The 16,079-nt window shown below is 41.1% G+C and overlaps 1 protein-coding gene across 3 annotated transcripts in view; it reads right to left on the reverse strand.

Moving 5' to 3' along the window:
- The window catches only part of OSBPL1A (oxysterol binding protein like 1A), a 79,291-nt gene that overhangs the window by 46,539 nt on the left and 16,673 nt on the right, over positions 1 to 16,079 (reverse strand). Inside the window, exons 7-15 of one of the 3 annotated variants that reach the window (XM_048289264.1) lie at positions 13,225 to 13,369; positions 12,429 to 12,496; positions 12,304 to 12,348; positions 10,800 to 10,873; positions 10,651 to 10,714; positions 9,625 to 9,726; positions 8,041 to 8,163; positions 6,163 to 6,244; positions 3,438 to 3,544 (exon numbers count right to left, since the gene is read on the reverse strand). In XM_048289264.1, coding sequence (XP_048145221.1) covers positions 3,438 to 3,544; positions 6,163 to 6,244; positions 8,041 to 8,163; positions 9,625 to 9,726; positions 10,651 to 10,714; positions 10,800 to 10,873; positions 12,304 to 12,348; positions 12,429 to 12,496; positions 13,225 to 13,369 — 810 coding nt within the window. Of the gene's footprint in view, positions 1 to 784; positions 916 to 3,437; positions 3,545 to 6,162; positions 6,245 to 8,040; positions 8,164 to 9,624; positions 9,727 to 10,650; positions 10,715 to 10,799; positions 10,874 to 12,303; positions 12,349 to 12,428; positions 12,497 to 13,224; positions 13,370 to 16,079 lie in introns of those variants that run through there. The other 2 variants (XM_048289267.1, XM_048289265.1) reach the window with 2 other exon arrangements.

The raw sequence follows: 16,079 nt of genomic DNA on the forward strand, positions 1-16,079 counted from the left end.
AGGTTTTTCACCAGCTTGTAAACAAGTCCTCTTTTTAAGACAAAAACAAACCAGAAAGAAAGACAACACCTGCAAAGCCACAGACAGACTACAAATGAAACCAGCTTACAACTGCTATCCGTTCTACACTCATGCAATACGAGCTCTTAATTTACTGTTACATATAACCCTTGATGGTAAAAGTGAAACTTAAGAGCCAAGATACTCATCTGCACACTTTACCTAGCACTGGTTAGTGAAGAAGCAAGGTAAGAAAAGTAAAAAGCTAATTTCTTTAAATAAATAAATAAATTTTTTTCTATCGATTTCACACAGCTTCAGCACAGATAGTTCAAGTACTAGAGATGAATTTTAAACTCATTCAGAAAATCTAGCAGAGAGAATAGCATGAAAAGAACCTTAAGTTCAACTCCTTCTACAACTACATAAAATAACTCAGGACACAAAAATTACTAGAATCAAACTGCTTTAGGAATGTAGGTTCTGATATTTGCAAGAAATAGTCCAAGGCAAATCCTGCTTTGAAACACTACTTACTAACCTTGTGCCAAAGTCACTGCAGAAAACGTTTCAAGTTGTGCTGGCTGGCTCCGACATCAACGCCCCAGTAAACACTCAGATTAAAGAAACCAAGTTACATTCCCTTTTGCCCTCACATGTTTTAACTATTTGGCAAAAAGTATCTGTGTTCGTATCTGCTTGACACTGAAGGGTTCATCCCAATGTCAAGAAGGAAGCAGAACCACAGAACAGCAGCCTCCAGCCCATCACGCACGCTACATACCGCGGGACGATTTCGGGCAGGCACCGTTCCGAGGGAAGCCGCCCCGGTTGCAGCAGCAGCGGCGGCAGCACCTGCCGGGCCGGCACACGCCGCGGGCGGCCCCTTCACCTTGCACCACACGCCGCGGGCTCCGCGGCCGCCCCGGCGCGGCGCAGGGCGGGGCGGGGAGGGGGAGTCGCGGCCGCCCCGCACAGCCGGGGCGCGGCTCCGCTCAACACCGCTCCCGCCGGGTTCCGCCGGGCGCGGGGCGGCGGCACAGGAGGAGGAGGAAACCAGCCCGGAACGGCGGGGCGGCCGCGCCGGCTCCCAGGCCGGCTAAAAATGGCCTGACAGACCGAGCGCGCCCGCCCCTGCCGCGCCCCCGCCCCGCCGCCGGGGCAGGGGCGCTGCCCAGCGCTCACCGCCGCGGCTCCCGGGGCGGCCCCGCAGGGTGTGCGGGTTCCCGAGCCCTCCGGGGCCGCCCCGCACGGAGCCCCGCCGCAGTGGGTTATTTTTGGAAGCTCCCCCCACCCCCCGCTCCCGGCTCTGCGGCGTCACAGCCGCTCCCGCCGTGCGGAGCGGGGAGGTCACGCCTTTCCCGGCGCGGGTGGCGGCCAGCGCGGGGCCCCTCCGCCCGGAGCCCCGCCGGAGGCAGCGGCCGCGGCCCCCGCCCGCCGGGCAGGCACCGGGCCCCGCGCCCCGCGGCCGCTCGGAGCGTCCCCGCCGCCACCGCGCACGCCGAGCCCCGCGCGGCGGCACCGCGGGGAAGGAGGAGCGGCGGACAGATGGAGCGATCGGAGATCACGCTCATGCACCATCTCTAGCGCAAGTGGAAGACGGCTGAAGCTGTCTATTTCAGTGCTGCGTTAGCAGTTTTATCTGCAGACTGCGCGATTATGCTACAATTGCCAAAGCACGGAGATAAGTAACACTAAATAAAGTTTTCTCTAGAGAGCCAAAAGTGTGTTCACTGTAGTTATCCTTACTGAAGTGGGGAGCCTCTCCTCATTAGTCAAGCAGCAGCTTTTGGTATGCTGACAATTTAAATAGAGGGAAAAAGAATTCTCCTTAAAGAGGCAAGATAAAAAAGCACCAGGCTTGAGAAATGTTCATTCTAGAGATAACCAGATTTCATGGGACATGCACAATACAGTTGCAAGGTTATACATATATATATATATCTATATATATATATCTATATATATCTATATATATAGATATCTTTTGCAATGCCAACAAAGCTACAGTCTAGAAATCAACACTGAACAGCAAAGAACAGGGCCCTGACTTATAAAGGACAACAAAGCCAAATGCTGTGGGTTTAAGAACAGTACTGATCAATGAATGTAGCTTCTTGGAAAGCTGTAAGTCTTAGGAAGAGATTGCAGCTGTAATTTCCCTTATGAATCTTATGGCATCTTTAAAAGCCTGCACTATATTCCTGAACTCAGTAGTTTGAAGTTTAAAAATACCAAGAGAAAAAACTCTTCCTGTCATCATCGATGGATTTCACTAGCTATGGTGGAACATCAAGTTCACACCTCGGCCTATCCCTCTGTGCCCAAATCTATGTGCTTCCAGATTAAAATAAGGCCTCTATTACACCTACTGAGACTATTCAAGTTCAAGTAAGGTGAAATTACAAATTCACCATATGTTTGCCATATTCCACTCTGGAAAGCTATTTTAGTCTGGCTTGAAGCAAGATGCCAGCATTTAAGGAATACTAAACTAACACTATACACCCACTGTTGTAACAATTTCCCCCTCATCTGCAAATGAAGCTGGCAACTTTAATATCAGACTTTCTTAAGGAAAAAACTCAGTGTAAGAAAAGCGATGCTTGTTCCACTCTGCTAGAACTTAAGTAAGTCTAAAAGACGCGTGACTGGAGACAAAAGGACTTGGAAAGGAATGAAAAAAAACAAACCTAGACAATGGAGCCAGTGTTTGTAGCTCACTGTTAAATAACTGGAAGACTAACAGCACCAACACAAACCTCATTTTGAAACACAGCTTACTGATGACAAGAAGAGCCTAACCAAGGGATTATAGTTACCGCAGTACAGGAAGACAAGTTTATTCCATGGTACTAGGGCATCCTCAGGAAGGAAGAAAAATACCAGCTCTCCTCCTCCAGGAACTAGTGAATTTGACATATATTCCCAAATTGAAGTGTTTGCATTATGTTTAACACTATACAAGATATTTGTTACTGGGAAAGCCAGAAGTTCAACAAATAGCATTTCCACACCCACTAAGCACATGGTCTGAAAAACAAATTCAGAAGCAATATTGTTCAACACTTCAGTTAGCTAGTAAAAAGAAAAAAAAAAATCCAAAACCTAATTTTCTCAATATTTTGACCTTCAAATCAGCAAAGCAACAGCTTTACTGAATTCAAGCATTCAGTTTGAACATTGCAAGCAGTAGCTTGTAACCAAAATGTCTCTTCCAAACACCCAAATACTAAGGCATCCTTTTGTAGGGGCATATACCTACTCTTTCTCCAGAAGCATGAATTTTCATCCCATTCAGTATGGAAAAGGACAACCTACCAACAACATGAATTTGTATGGGTTTGTGTATTTATTTTTGTAACAGGTAAGCAGGGAACTAGCCAAATATGCTAAGCTGCTCAACCCTTTACAGACCCACACAGCACAATACATACCCCTTCTTGCTTTGTGAATAGGTTGAGGCACTCAGCCAGAGCCTCACATGTTTCCTGGGATACTTCAGAGACCACATCAACTTTCTGCAGGAGAGGAGAAGATATTCCTGAAAGCACAAAAATATTAGTAATGTTAGAGGGACATTGTAAACTACAGGATTCTTTTAATCATATTTTCCTCTAAGTAATACAGACATAACATTCACATTCTACAGGAAGGCTGGTGCATTGGAAGATCTGTGGGAGGTTTTTTTTTGCATCCTTTCCCTAGTACTGGTATAAGAGGCACATGAATAGATGGAGTTTCTCTTTCAGCATGGTTTAGAAAGCAGAGGCAGTAAGCCATGGCAGCAAGACACTGGAAAAGGGACTAGCAACAATCTTCTTTTAACCACTTTCTAGATTTTACAGCTCCAGGTGACGGAACTTAAATAAAAAGGATACTGCACTGGTTTAATATAAGTTAAAGTGAAAAATTTAGTGTTTTTTTACCTTCTGCCATGTAATATATAGAAGAAAAAAATCTTACCACAGTGCTCAGTGCAGCTGTAAATGTAGGTTTGAAAAAAATAGATGGGGTTGTAACTACAAGCCCTGAACAATTAAAGGGGAAGATCTTATTTTCATGGACTTGTCTTATGTGTAAGTAGTAAGCTTTTCACCTTACATCCTGACTTCTGTGACCATTTATAGAAGGGACTGCATGTCTAGAACCAGCAGGAAATCATGATAACTCAATCAGCTGGTAGAAATTGAGTCAATCTGTGAAGTTTTGTGATGTGCAGCAATTCCTCGGAAATCAAGTAAGCCACTTTCTCAGGAAGCATAGTTGTTGCAATTAAAATAATTGCTACATTTAGTGCCTGCAGACTCCAGGATCAGTTGACACCATTTAGTAACACAGGTGCATCAAGATGATGTCACACCACTGAAGATTAAGAGGTCCATCAGTGACAGTTCCTGAATTTATTTTTTAATTTATACTGCTTATGCAGGACAAGATACAGTACATATCCACACACTAACTGTGCTCCAATACCAGAGCTCACCAGTGACTCGAGCTGAGTCTTACAGCAGCTATTAAGAACAGCTACGGCCTCTAGAAGGAGGGGCAGCACACCGAGTGCAGGAGCAGGAAACAACTTTATTTGTAATATACAAGATGCAGAAATCTCAAAGATAACTGGATCCAGAATAGCATGTTGAAACACATAGAGAATTTTAGAATTTTAAGAATCAGGAGCCAGCATAGCCATTTTTATATTACTCAAACGTTTTTAGGGAAAATCCCATACACACAGAAGGCTAACTCAGAAATTTGCATTCTTCTGGAGCCAGAGGAGTCAAATACTTTAAAGATACCACAACAATGGGAGAACTGGAAGAACTACAGAAGTTGTCTCTGTTGTGACCTATAGAAGTCACACATGAACCCAGAAACAGTTCACTGACCTAGCAAGTTACAAACATTCATTGGAAGGAAAACAGGAACTTATTACTGCTCTTGGCCAAGACCAGCAGTTTCTAGGAATGAGATAGCATCTTCTTTTGCTTTAGTATGGGTTTTGGTTGTTTAAGTTGTGTGTGTCCTTTCTAAACATGTTCTTGTTTAAAAAAGAACTTCACTGTTCTTCAGGTCAGCATGATGGAGTCAGGGAAACTGCCTCTGTATTTACCAAAGGGAATTTATCAACCTTATAATAATTTTCAGACTGGGTTTTTTTTTGTGAAAAATTCAGTTTTACTGTAATAATTACGAAAACTTCACACTCATATGTATTATGAAATGTCACTTTTCCTTGTGAAATAAAAATTTGGTAAAAATTCAGTTTATGAAAAAGACAGGGTAACATCAACGAATAGCTTACCCCAGTAGCATATGGAGAAAAAGCAGTATTTTGGACTCCTTTTGGAAAGACACAGGGATGAAAGAAGAACTTTTTTCTCCTCAACACTGGTATTCTACTACAGACTACAGATCTGTACAGACAAACAACTTGTTCTCTAATTTGGGCTTCATAATTTTAGCCACAATATATAACTAGGACTCATGCTCAAAGGGCCAACAGTTAGGTGTTCTTATAGAACTCCTCTGTGTGTTTAATACATGAACACGTACATGTTTAAGGCATTTAATAAAGTAAGTACAAATCTCTAACATCTTGATGCCTGTGATATTTTTTAGCAGTTATGCTGCAAAAATCCAGGTAGGTGTAAAGAATTATAACATGAAATGAAGCCTGAGAAGTTCAAAGCTGGCATAAAAGTAATGGCAAAATCTGTGAATATGTGCCATCATACCATGCCTCCAGTTCTCTGTATAGTCTTGTGATTTCACTGCTCTTTGTACCTGTGAGGAGACACTCATGCACTGCAATAAGCTACCAATTACAGATTTTTTTTTAAACCTTGGAGGACGACCCCTGTGTTATACTTCTATGATACTACTCAATAAGGACTATAACTAGAGGCAGTTTTCGCTGCATTTACAGCTGCTAATAACATTTATTTCAATCAGCATACTTCTTAGTTGTTTCTCCAAATCTGAAATCTTAATTGTTAGCAATTACTATAATGCTACTTTATTTCAATCTTTTTTGATGGAGAAAACAGTCCTTATTTTCAAGCTCCTGAAAATTTCATTTTGGGGAAATAAAAGCATTCTGTTTGAAAGAAAAAATTAGTTGCTTGGTAACAAACTACATTTTAAATGAATAAGCTCTACCTTTTGTAGCATCCAAAGATTTAACCATTGCAAGAAAGTCCGAAACCTCTTTACTGAGTCTTTGTTGGCATGCTTGTGCTTTCTGAAAGACAACAAGGATAGCTATGTCAGAAGTGCTTTGTTCTAAGGAAAGCGTATGCTTACTCTCTTTACTATAGTGAAATTTAAAAATTTAGACAGCATTAAATCTTAACAAAGATTCCCAGCCCAGAGACTGATAATATTAAAACTGAAACAAATTACTTAAACTACCTTCAAAGACACACAAGCTAACAAAATATTTATGCACATTTTATCGCTGACCAGATCTTGTTTAATTTAATGTAGTAGATCAACCCCCAAAGCTTTGTTGTATGTACCACTTTTGCTCTTTCCCTCATTCTTTACTGAACAGTTTCAAAATCCAGGAAGAACAAGTGCTTGTTCTTTGAGAAACTTAAGGACAAAATAAGCACATTCATAGGTTAACTGATAAATGGCAAGTACAGTGACATGCAGGAACCAACTCCAAGATCATCTTTCAAGCCTGCATTCAAACCTGGAGACAGTTATCATAGAATGGCTTGGGTTGGAAGGGACCTTAAAGACCACCGAGTTCCAGCCCCTAGCCTTGGGCAAGCACACCTTCCACTAGACCAGGTTGCTCAGAGCCCCATCCAACCTGGCCTTGAACACTTCCAGGGATGGGGCATCCACAGCTTCTCTGGGCAAGATGTTCCAGTGCCTCACCACCCTCTGAGTAAAGAATTTCTTCCCAATATCTAAATTAAATCTCTCCCCTTCCCACTTATCTTATCACTACATCTAGTGTGTAATCACTATTACACACCTGGCCTGTGTAAAAACTCATTCCCCCTCTTTTTTATAAGCCCCCTTTAAAAATTGGCAATGCGGTCTCCCTGGAGCCTTTGCTTCTGCAGCTCTCTCAGCCTGTCTTCAAAGAGAGGTGTTCATTCATTCCCAGTGATCACCTTTGTGGCCCTCCTCTGGACCTGTTCTAACATGTTCACATCTTTCTTGTGCTGAGGACCCAGAGCTGGATGCAGCACTCCAGGTGGGCTCTCATGAGGGCGTAGTAGAGGGGGAAAATCGCCTTCCCTGCCCTGCCGGCCACTCTGCTTTTGATGTGGCCCAGGATGCAGTTGGTCTTCAGGGCTTTGAGTGCACTGTTATCTATTAAATAATACCTAAATAATACCATCTTCTGAAGGTTGCTGGGGACTGCCAGTTCCAGTTATCCTGCCACCTCTGCTCTGCCATGAGCTACTTTAAGTTCTTGTACTAAAAGGAATGGTACAAGACACTTGGAGTTTAGCCACATGAAGATTTTTGCACTGAAGTATCAACTTTCCCTTAAAATAGAAGTATACGTAGAGCAAAAAGCAAGAATCACAGGCTGAATGCTAGAATTGCCAAAGACTACTCATTTCCATTGCAGGTATGAGCAGTCACTGTACAGTGCATCTAATGTGATCTGAGGTGATAAAAGCTCGTTTCCAAAACATTTCACTGGCTGTTCTATAGAGGCAGAGCTCGATGTGGGTTAGCTTTGGTGACACTGAGACGCGAGGATAACAAGTACAGTATGCAAGGCTCCCTCTCCTGGCTGAAATTCTCAGCTCAAGCAGCTTTCTATCTTACAGCAATGCTGGCAAAAGGGACATCACAGCCCTGTAGCTATGATAAACATGCCATTTTAGCCACACAGTCTGAGCAGGAATACACAACAGCAAGCAGTGCAAACACACAAGCAGCATTGATACATCCCTGGGAGGAATCATCACTTTTAGTCAAAGGGATATTGAAGTATTTCAACACAAAACAATACTAATCTGCAACTGCTCAGACACATGAGCCAAGCAAGTATTCAGTACATACTTTCAGAGTGTCCTGAAGCTCTGTAACAGATACTGCATCATCATCATCATCACTGCTCAGCTGTTCCTGTGCACAGTAATGAGTGCTATATGCAGAGTGGTCTTCTATTGCTTCCAGCCAACTCTGGAAAGGAAAAAACAGAGTTAATAAACATTTCAAAGGTCATCTGCAAAACACAGTATCATGTATGCAGAACAACAAAGTTTTCTCTTGATAGGAATAAGGCAGTCATTAGTAAAATGAGACATCTCAACAGGCAAGATATAGATTGTTAGAAAATGTAACATGTATTGCAGATTAAATACTCTGTGGCAGAGCACAACAGATTTAACTTATTAACCCTTAAGCACAAATGTAACCCACTCCTCAGCCTATCCAAGGTCACATAAAAAACCCTCTCATTAATTAAAAGACTGTAGCGAATATATTTTGCATCTCTGGGTTTCTGCTCAGACAGCAAGGTCCCTGTGACAGTCTGCCTTCTTATGCATGAAAAACTGTGCACAAAACCTCAAGTACTGTCATCATTAAGAGGCAGATCCTTTTCCTGTTCATTGGATCACAGAGTGGCTAAGGGTGGCAGGGACCTCTGAAGGTCATCCAGTCCAACCCCTCTACTCAAGAAGGTCCACCTAGAGCTGGTTGACCAGGACATCCAGATGGCTTTTGAAAATCTTCTAGGATGGAGATTCCACAACTGCTCTGGGCACCCTGTGCGAGTGCATGGTCACCCTCACATTTTTTTCTTACGTCTAGAGAGAAATCCCTGTGCTTCAGCTTGTGCCCATTGCCTCTGGTCCTGTTACCAGGCACCACTGGAAAGAGCCTTGCCCTGTCCCTTTTTGCACTTCTCCTCAGCCGTTTACATACGCAGCCAAGTTTCCCTGAGCCTCCCCTTCTCCAGACTGAGCAGTCACAGTTCCCTCAGCTTTTCCTAATAAAAGTGATGCTCTGATCCCTTCAATCACCTTAATGGCCCTTCGTTAGGTTCTCTTTAAGTATGTTCATATCTCTCTTGCTGTGAGAAGCCCAGAACTGGACACAGCACTCCTGCTGCCTCCAACTCCCCCAACTCCATCTCTAGTTAGTACACCTGTAGAAGTACAACAGTGAATATACTACAAATAGCTCTAAAAAACAGACTTCTCTTGTTTCAGACCCATCTTTTAAGAAAATATAATTTATTAGGTCATCTGGGAATACGGTTAAGAGTAGAATGTACCATTAAAGATTCTTTTGTTTGGAATAATGATCTATGAAAGTGCAAAAGAAGGAGGTTGCAATAGAAATTTACCACATGGAGAAGTTAATGAAAAACAGGAAGTTAGATAACAGGGCATCATAGAGGCACAGAGCTGGAAAATAAGCACTTATTCTAAAGAAGAGATAATTACAACGGGTCTATTTTTTGCTGTCTAATCTATAACCCTGCTAAAAGATTTAATATCTGCACTTATGCTACCAAGTCCTGATGATCAAGGTATGAAACATGCTGCTAATAATGCATCCATAGCAAGTAGTATGCAAATTATTCATTACAGAAGTTACTGTATTTTAATGCCTTCGATAAAAGGTCATTATTACCTCTCTAGTTTGAGAAGGAAGGCTATTTTTAGGAATCTTGAAACGATGAACAGTGTCATCAAAACATCTGACAGAAAAGAAGCAACGGTCTGTAGATTTTATCTAGAGCAACGTGGAGAAAACACAAAATTAGTATAATGAATCAGAAAAAAAAATGAAGAGTAAGCTAAGCAAAAAATTATGCTTAACTCAGAAGTTTTTGCCTCAGTCTTGATCCAAGTAATTGTAATTTACAAAAACCTTGGTCAGAACAGTTTTCCAAAGTGTGTCATTACATCATGAATAGTAATATAGAGGTCCTTTATGTCTAAATATTGTATTTGTGTTTATTTGCACCCCTTGATTCAGACAAAACCTCAGCAATGGTTCACGATCACCAATATTAAGGAATTTGTAGATACTGAAAAGCAAGAGTCACTTTTCCATACAATATGGGTATACATATAAGTGCAATTTAACAGAATTTGTGGTGCCAAGCTAGGATGGCACAGTTATAGAAATGTCAAAATTATCCTAAATGCATTTTCCTTAAACACTTCATCTTCCTGTGCATTATGACACCTGGCCTTTTTTTCCTCTGTTTACCCCTTCCAAAATGGATTCCCACAAGAATAATGGAAATTAGCGAAGTTTTCCAAAAGTCACCTTCAAAATTGACTAGTCCTTCAGCTGAGATCAGCTTAAGTTATGCAATCAGTCACAAGTAGCCAGGGACAGCTAAGGAGGAACTGGAGCTTTGGCTATTCCAGATCACATGTTTCAAACTGACCCGGTCTGCTTTCAGGATGCCTTGTGTGTCTAAATCTTCAAGACTTTAGAAAGCAGTGAGGGAGCTTTACAGCCACTTTACATAAAAGAATACTTTGCTTGACAAGAACAAGCATTTCTTTCAACAGCACAAGCTTTCTCCCTATTTTATAACAAAGATCAGGTTACCAATCCAGCGGAAGTTTTCATTAACCAGCAATGGAATACAATGGAACATAAAAAACCAGCTCAGTAGTTACAACACACTTCACTTCCTACCGTGCAGACAGCTTGTGTTAGATGCTTGCATCCCTGACGATGATCATTATTCACTGCATCAGCTCTTTGAAAGAAGAAGAGATTTAGTAAAGTGAAGACAGGATTTATTTAAATCACTTTTCAGAAATTTAAACACAGAAATAACTTACTGTCTCCGATACCAGGAAAGGACTCCATGTTCCAGAACTATCCAGTAGAGTCTCCAACCAAAAAATCGTGAGCTCTAAGAATTTAAAGCGAGAGAGGGGAGGAATAAAAAAAGCCAGGTATACATTTAGTGCAGACAGCTCAGTGTGCAGCTGCAGTGTGAGCTGCAGATTGAGCTCTGGGTGGTAGGAGCCTGCGGTGAGAGACCATGAACTGGCACTGACCCTCTGCTTAACCAAGGGCACAGCGACTTGTGGTGTCAAGAGCCGAGGACTCAGCAGGAAGACCCCAGACTTTCACAAACTCAGACTGCAGGGGCAGAAAAACCCAGGGGTTCCTTTGTTTGGGTCCCTCCTCAGAGGCACCAGCTCAAGATGCTATTTTGTTATTGCACCATGATTAAAGTAAGGATCCAGACATCTGAGACTCAGCTATGGGAAACCAAGGGTCAACCTTGTCTGACTGAGTGTGATGAGTTTAGGGAGCCAAGCTGGGCACCCTTCAACTCACTGGAGCCATCAACTGCAAAGGGGCTTTGGTTCCAGCAGTTAAAAGTCTCTGGTGGAAGAAGTGTGATGGACAGAGTGACTCCTGCATGGTCAGGCAGAGAAGCTTCCTTAACACTTAAAACTAGTAAACATTACAAAAACCTTTTAGGTTCTGCATATCCTGATGATCACAGCAACCTGAGAATATTTTACAATTGCAGCACTACTCTTGTTTTTGGAACCACCTGAAGATAAAAGTTGAGCCTGCTACTCAGTAAGAACTGAAATATTAAAATGTTCCATTTTTTTAATATTACAGGAATTGTTGGTCACCACTCAATTCTATTTTATAAAATCAAACGAGAAACAAAACATGTTGAGATATCCAACTAAAACATTTTATCTTTCTCAAGCTCTAGTACACAGTTCTCGTTTAAGAACAGTTCCTTTTATTACAATTGTGATATAGGAAAGTTTACACTGAAGAAAACTTTGGAGATTTCATTAAGCAACATAATAAAGCATTCACATAGACTTTCTTTTAAGAAGGGAAAATAGATTCACTTGAGCAACACAGAAAAACAACTTTTTAACTCTTTGAATGCCACCTTCACATTAAGTTTTAAAATTTTCTGAAGATGATGGCAAAATATTAGTCACAGTTTCTTAAAGACAATATATCAGTCATAGATTATCAAAGTAATCTATCAAGGAAAGAAAAAACAATATGCATTTTGCCCATGACACAGACAAGGAAAAAAGCCTTATCACAGTGAAGCTTTGCCATAAAAATTACCAAGAAATAGAGATTTTAGGGACTGAGGCTAAGATCAGGGTGCCATGAATCTAGTAGCCACTCCACCCAGCCAGCCCATCTATATATATTAGACTAAATCAAGCCATTTAGCAAATATATTATAGAAAAATGCCTTAATTCATCAGTTATAACTGAAATACAGAAAAAGGACATACTGACATATAGCTTACAAGCTATTTTAGAAAGGGAAATAAGACATACCTTCCATAGGAGACCTTCATATCGTCTCAGAGGTTTGTTGATAACCTGCACAGAAGTTAAAGCTCATATAGTAATAGCTTCAACTAGACAGCCTTGGCATTTTAAATTGATACAAAAGTTCCTACCTTTCCAGTTTTACCTGCCAGTATCAGTTTCATTTCTGCACCCTGGGCTAGATCAAGGGGTGTCTGATCTGTTTAGTAACAAGACAAGGCATGAAAATTTGACACAAATAAACTTAGATGTACTTAAAAATAATTTGACACTCTTTACTCATCAGTCTGGCCTCCAAGCATCTACAATTACTTGGAACTGGGGAACATAAACTCCCCAGGAGCAGAAGATTAAAAAGCATTTTGAACTTCAAGGCCCTGAACTGCCTGTCAGAGTTCTACTAACTACAGAGCCCTTTGCCCTTACTGATTTGTTTTTAGCTTTCAGCTATAAAAAACATTTTAGAACATTCACAAATACCAAGACACAGGCATCTTTAAGCAGAGGACAAGAACACAGTTTGCATAACATTTGCGTCAAGTTTTCGTCCTTTTGGTTTCATCAGAAGCCTTCTTCTGAGGAGTCACTTTCTCTGGGCCACATTTTCAATCTTGTGTTTTGTTGTTATCTGTGTTCAGTGTTTAGCATCAAGAAAACAAAAGCTAGGCACATTTCATTGTTAAGAAAGTAATTAAATTTTCTAGAAATGGCTAAGTTTGGAAAATAAAAGCACATACAATAAGTATTTTGCTACAGTTCTTCAGCCTCCTGCAATTTAGTCACTGTTGGCCTTCCTTTATTAGTGATACAAAGCCTGTAAAGCACCATAAGACTTTCCCTGATCACTCCACAGTAAGTAACATAGCTTACAGAAGACATTGAATTTGTGTCTCCACTTAACATTTAATATGTTCTTTGGATACTCACCATTTTTGTTTCGTATTTTAGGATCTGCTCCATTTTTCAGAAGTTTCAATGCACAGTGCTTATGAGCACGGTATGCTGCACAGTGCAATGGTGTGTTCCCCATCTGATCAGTACAGTTGATATCAGGTGGTTTGTGCTTGTTTAACTGGAAAAAAACAAAGTTCTGCTTACTTATCAATCTTCCCCCATCCCAGACGCCATATTCTCTCTTCTAAAAATTAGTTGTTCCTAACTAGGATGCTTCAGTGTAGATCTGGCAACAAAGAGGGCATTTAACAAGTGTTATGACAAGGGCAAGGACTGCAACAATCAAACAAGACATTCAGCTAGAGCAAGGAACTTCTGTGTTTTGCTTGCTATACTCCTTCCACCCCTGCTGCACAATATGGACACATTTTTCCTGCTCAACTGCATGGTGCCAGGGAAAGTTGCCCAGTATAGCAGTTCAGTCATTTATACACCAGAATGGCCCTGCCCAGTTCTACTACCAAAAACCTACTGTTCTTCATAGAAGACTGCCAGGCACAGTGCAGAAGTTAACACAGGCCAGTGCTAAATGCAGAAAAAGATTGTGCAGCCACCAGTTTCAGAGAGTAAGAACTCTGTACTGAAGGGTGGCAGACCTGCCAGTCTCAGTGACAGATATCCTAGGCCATTTAGAGCTCCTTGACTAGGCAATCTGTAACACAAACAGCTTTGCTGCATTCTGAAGTCTAACTATTAAGGTAAGAGCAGCTATGTAACCAAGGGAAAAAAAGCCCCAACCCAAACTGAGTTTTACTTGCACACAATATAAATGTTTTGAGAAACCGACCCCATCAAAGAGAAGGGTCATTAAGCATGACACTGCTAACTACTCCAAAAGACCACTACACTTCTGCTCAAATATGTGGCTACTGGATGTGTACATAGGGGTTGGACTGCATGAGCTGTAGAGGTCCCTTCCAGCCTAAACCATTTCATGCAATATCAGCTACTTAAACTCACAAGCCAAAAGGGAGTGCCTTAATAGAAAGGCTAAATTACTGATAAGCAGCCTTAGGAGACCAGAGTCACAAGTGCGTGACAACAACTTTAGAGAAACTCATTTTAAGTATTCTTGTTAGCCATATGCTACCTTTGAAAAATTACTCCATAATAACAGAATTCCCATGGCCACAATCTAAGTTAACATCAACAGCAACCACATTATATATGCTTCAGAAATAGTTCTATAAAGGACGAACTAGTGTTCTATAAAGGAACAACTACTGTTGTTTACAGATCAACTGAGAAGAGAACAAAAGTCAAAAAGAGGGAGGTTGTGGAAGTATAACCTCATTAACACGGCAGTCAAATGCTTGCATTCCTGAGGACTCCTTAGCTTTAGATCTTTCCAACCAGCTGTTTTACATTTACTTTGTCTCCTGACTTCTTGCCTCCATACCTTTTAAGCCACATGCCTGTGCTTTCAGCAGCTTATGCCATTTTACAAGGGAATACTTGGAATAAAGTTTCATGCATCAACTCATTGTGATAAAAATCTCTCCAGTCACTTCAGGAACTGTACAGTACATTTTTTGAGAACTCACAGGAAGAACACACTGGCTTTGCCTCAAGTAGACTAAAGAGCCTGGGTTAAGATTCAGCTGCTGAAGATCTAACTTCTAGTAAATAACATGTTCTGGTGTTAGGTGTCACAGTAAAAGTAAATGTAAACAGCTAGTGTTTTATGAGCATAATAGTCTGCTAAAAAAAATGTACAGTAGGAGCAGAAAGGCCTGAACAGGCAAAGGAGGCAAAGTATGAGGAATTCTGGAGCTAAAGGGCAGTTCTGAAGAGCTACACAAATGATTGACAGAGGTATTAAGGGTGGGAAAGTCAAAGAGATTTACACCATAGAGCTGCAAGTGTATTCCAAGGAACACCTGGTAAGAATTGACTTAAAAACTGACTCAGGGTCAAAAATGTGATAAGTACTTTGAAAAGGTTTAGGAGTCAACATACAGCTGTCCTCACATGTACAGAGCTCAAAGATACCAAATATAAAAAAATCACTTAGAAATTAAAACGTTCGCAGGGAGAGTTACATGCTCACGCGTAGTTACATGCCACATGAGAGAAAGCAGAGTCTTTAATGACAGATTTCTATAAGGAGTCACCTTTTTTCTGATTTTTTTTGTCACATCAGCTTAAGGGTTAGTCAGCAGACGTGTAACAAGTGTTAAAATGATCAGAATCAAGGACAGATAACTCATATCAGTGTATTAATTACAATTAGTACAATTGTGCAGTGTATTAATGCACTATTCTTCCACATCTTAAGGGCTGTGTACAGTTCTAGTTCTGTCTCCATTTCAAAGAGGACAGCGCAAAAACTCAAAATAAGAATTACAAGAATGACCAAAGATTTAACAAGAGTTTCCTTGCAAGGAGTTAGAAAGACAAGGGATCTTTGGACTACAAGAAAAAAATTTAGAGGGGCGAAGTAAATTCTGAAGAGGTGTTCACTCTGGCTTCCAGGCAGAAAAATAAACAACATCAAGTATCTCAATATACAAATGTCACATTTGTGAATTTTGATGCCTGAAAAGGTATTACTAAAGGCGCTAAAGTAGGTAGAAAATGTTCCATACTGCATGTCTTCCTTCAAAGGACACTCTTCAGGGCTCCCAAAAGCTTGAGTTCAAGCACTGGGACTCTGCTTCAAAACCCAACTGGATTTCATCCTGAGCAATCTGCTCTAGTTCATTCTGCTCTGCAAACAGGATCTGGACTAGATCATGTCCAGAAGCACTCTCCAGTCTTTCTGTGATCTGCTTCTCCCACAGCCTTACTATGGCACCACATTGTTCATCTGGGATTACTATGAGTGT

The sequence above is a fragment of the Corvus hawaiiensis genome, chromosome 30, assembly GCF_020740725.1.
Source record: "Corvus hawaiiensis isolate bCorHaw1 chromosome 30, bCorHaw1.pri.cur, whole genome shotgun sequence".
In the NCBI taxonomy this organism is placed as follows: Eukaryota; Metazoa; Chordata; class Aves; order Passeriformes; family Corvidae; genus Corvus; species Corvus hawaiiensis.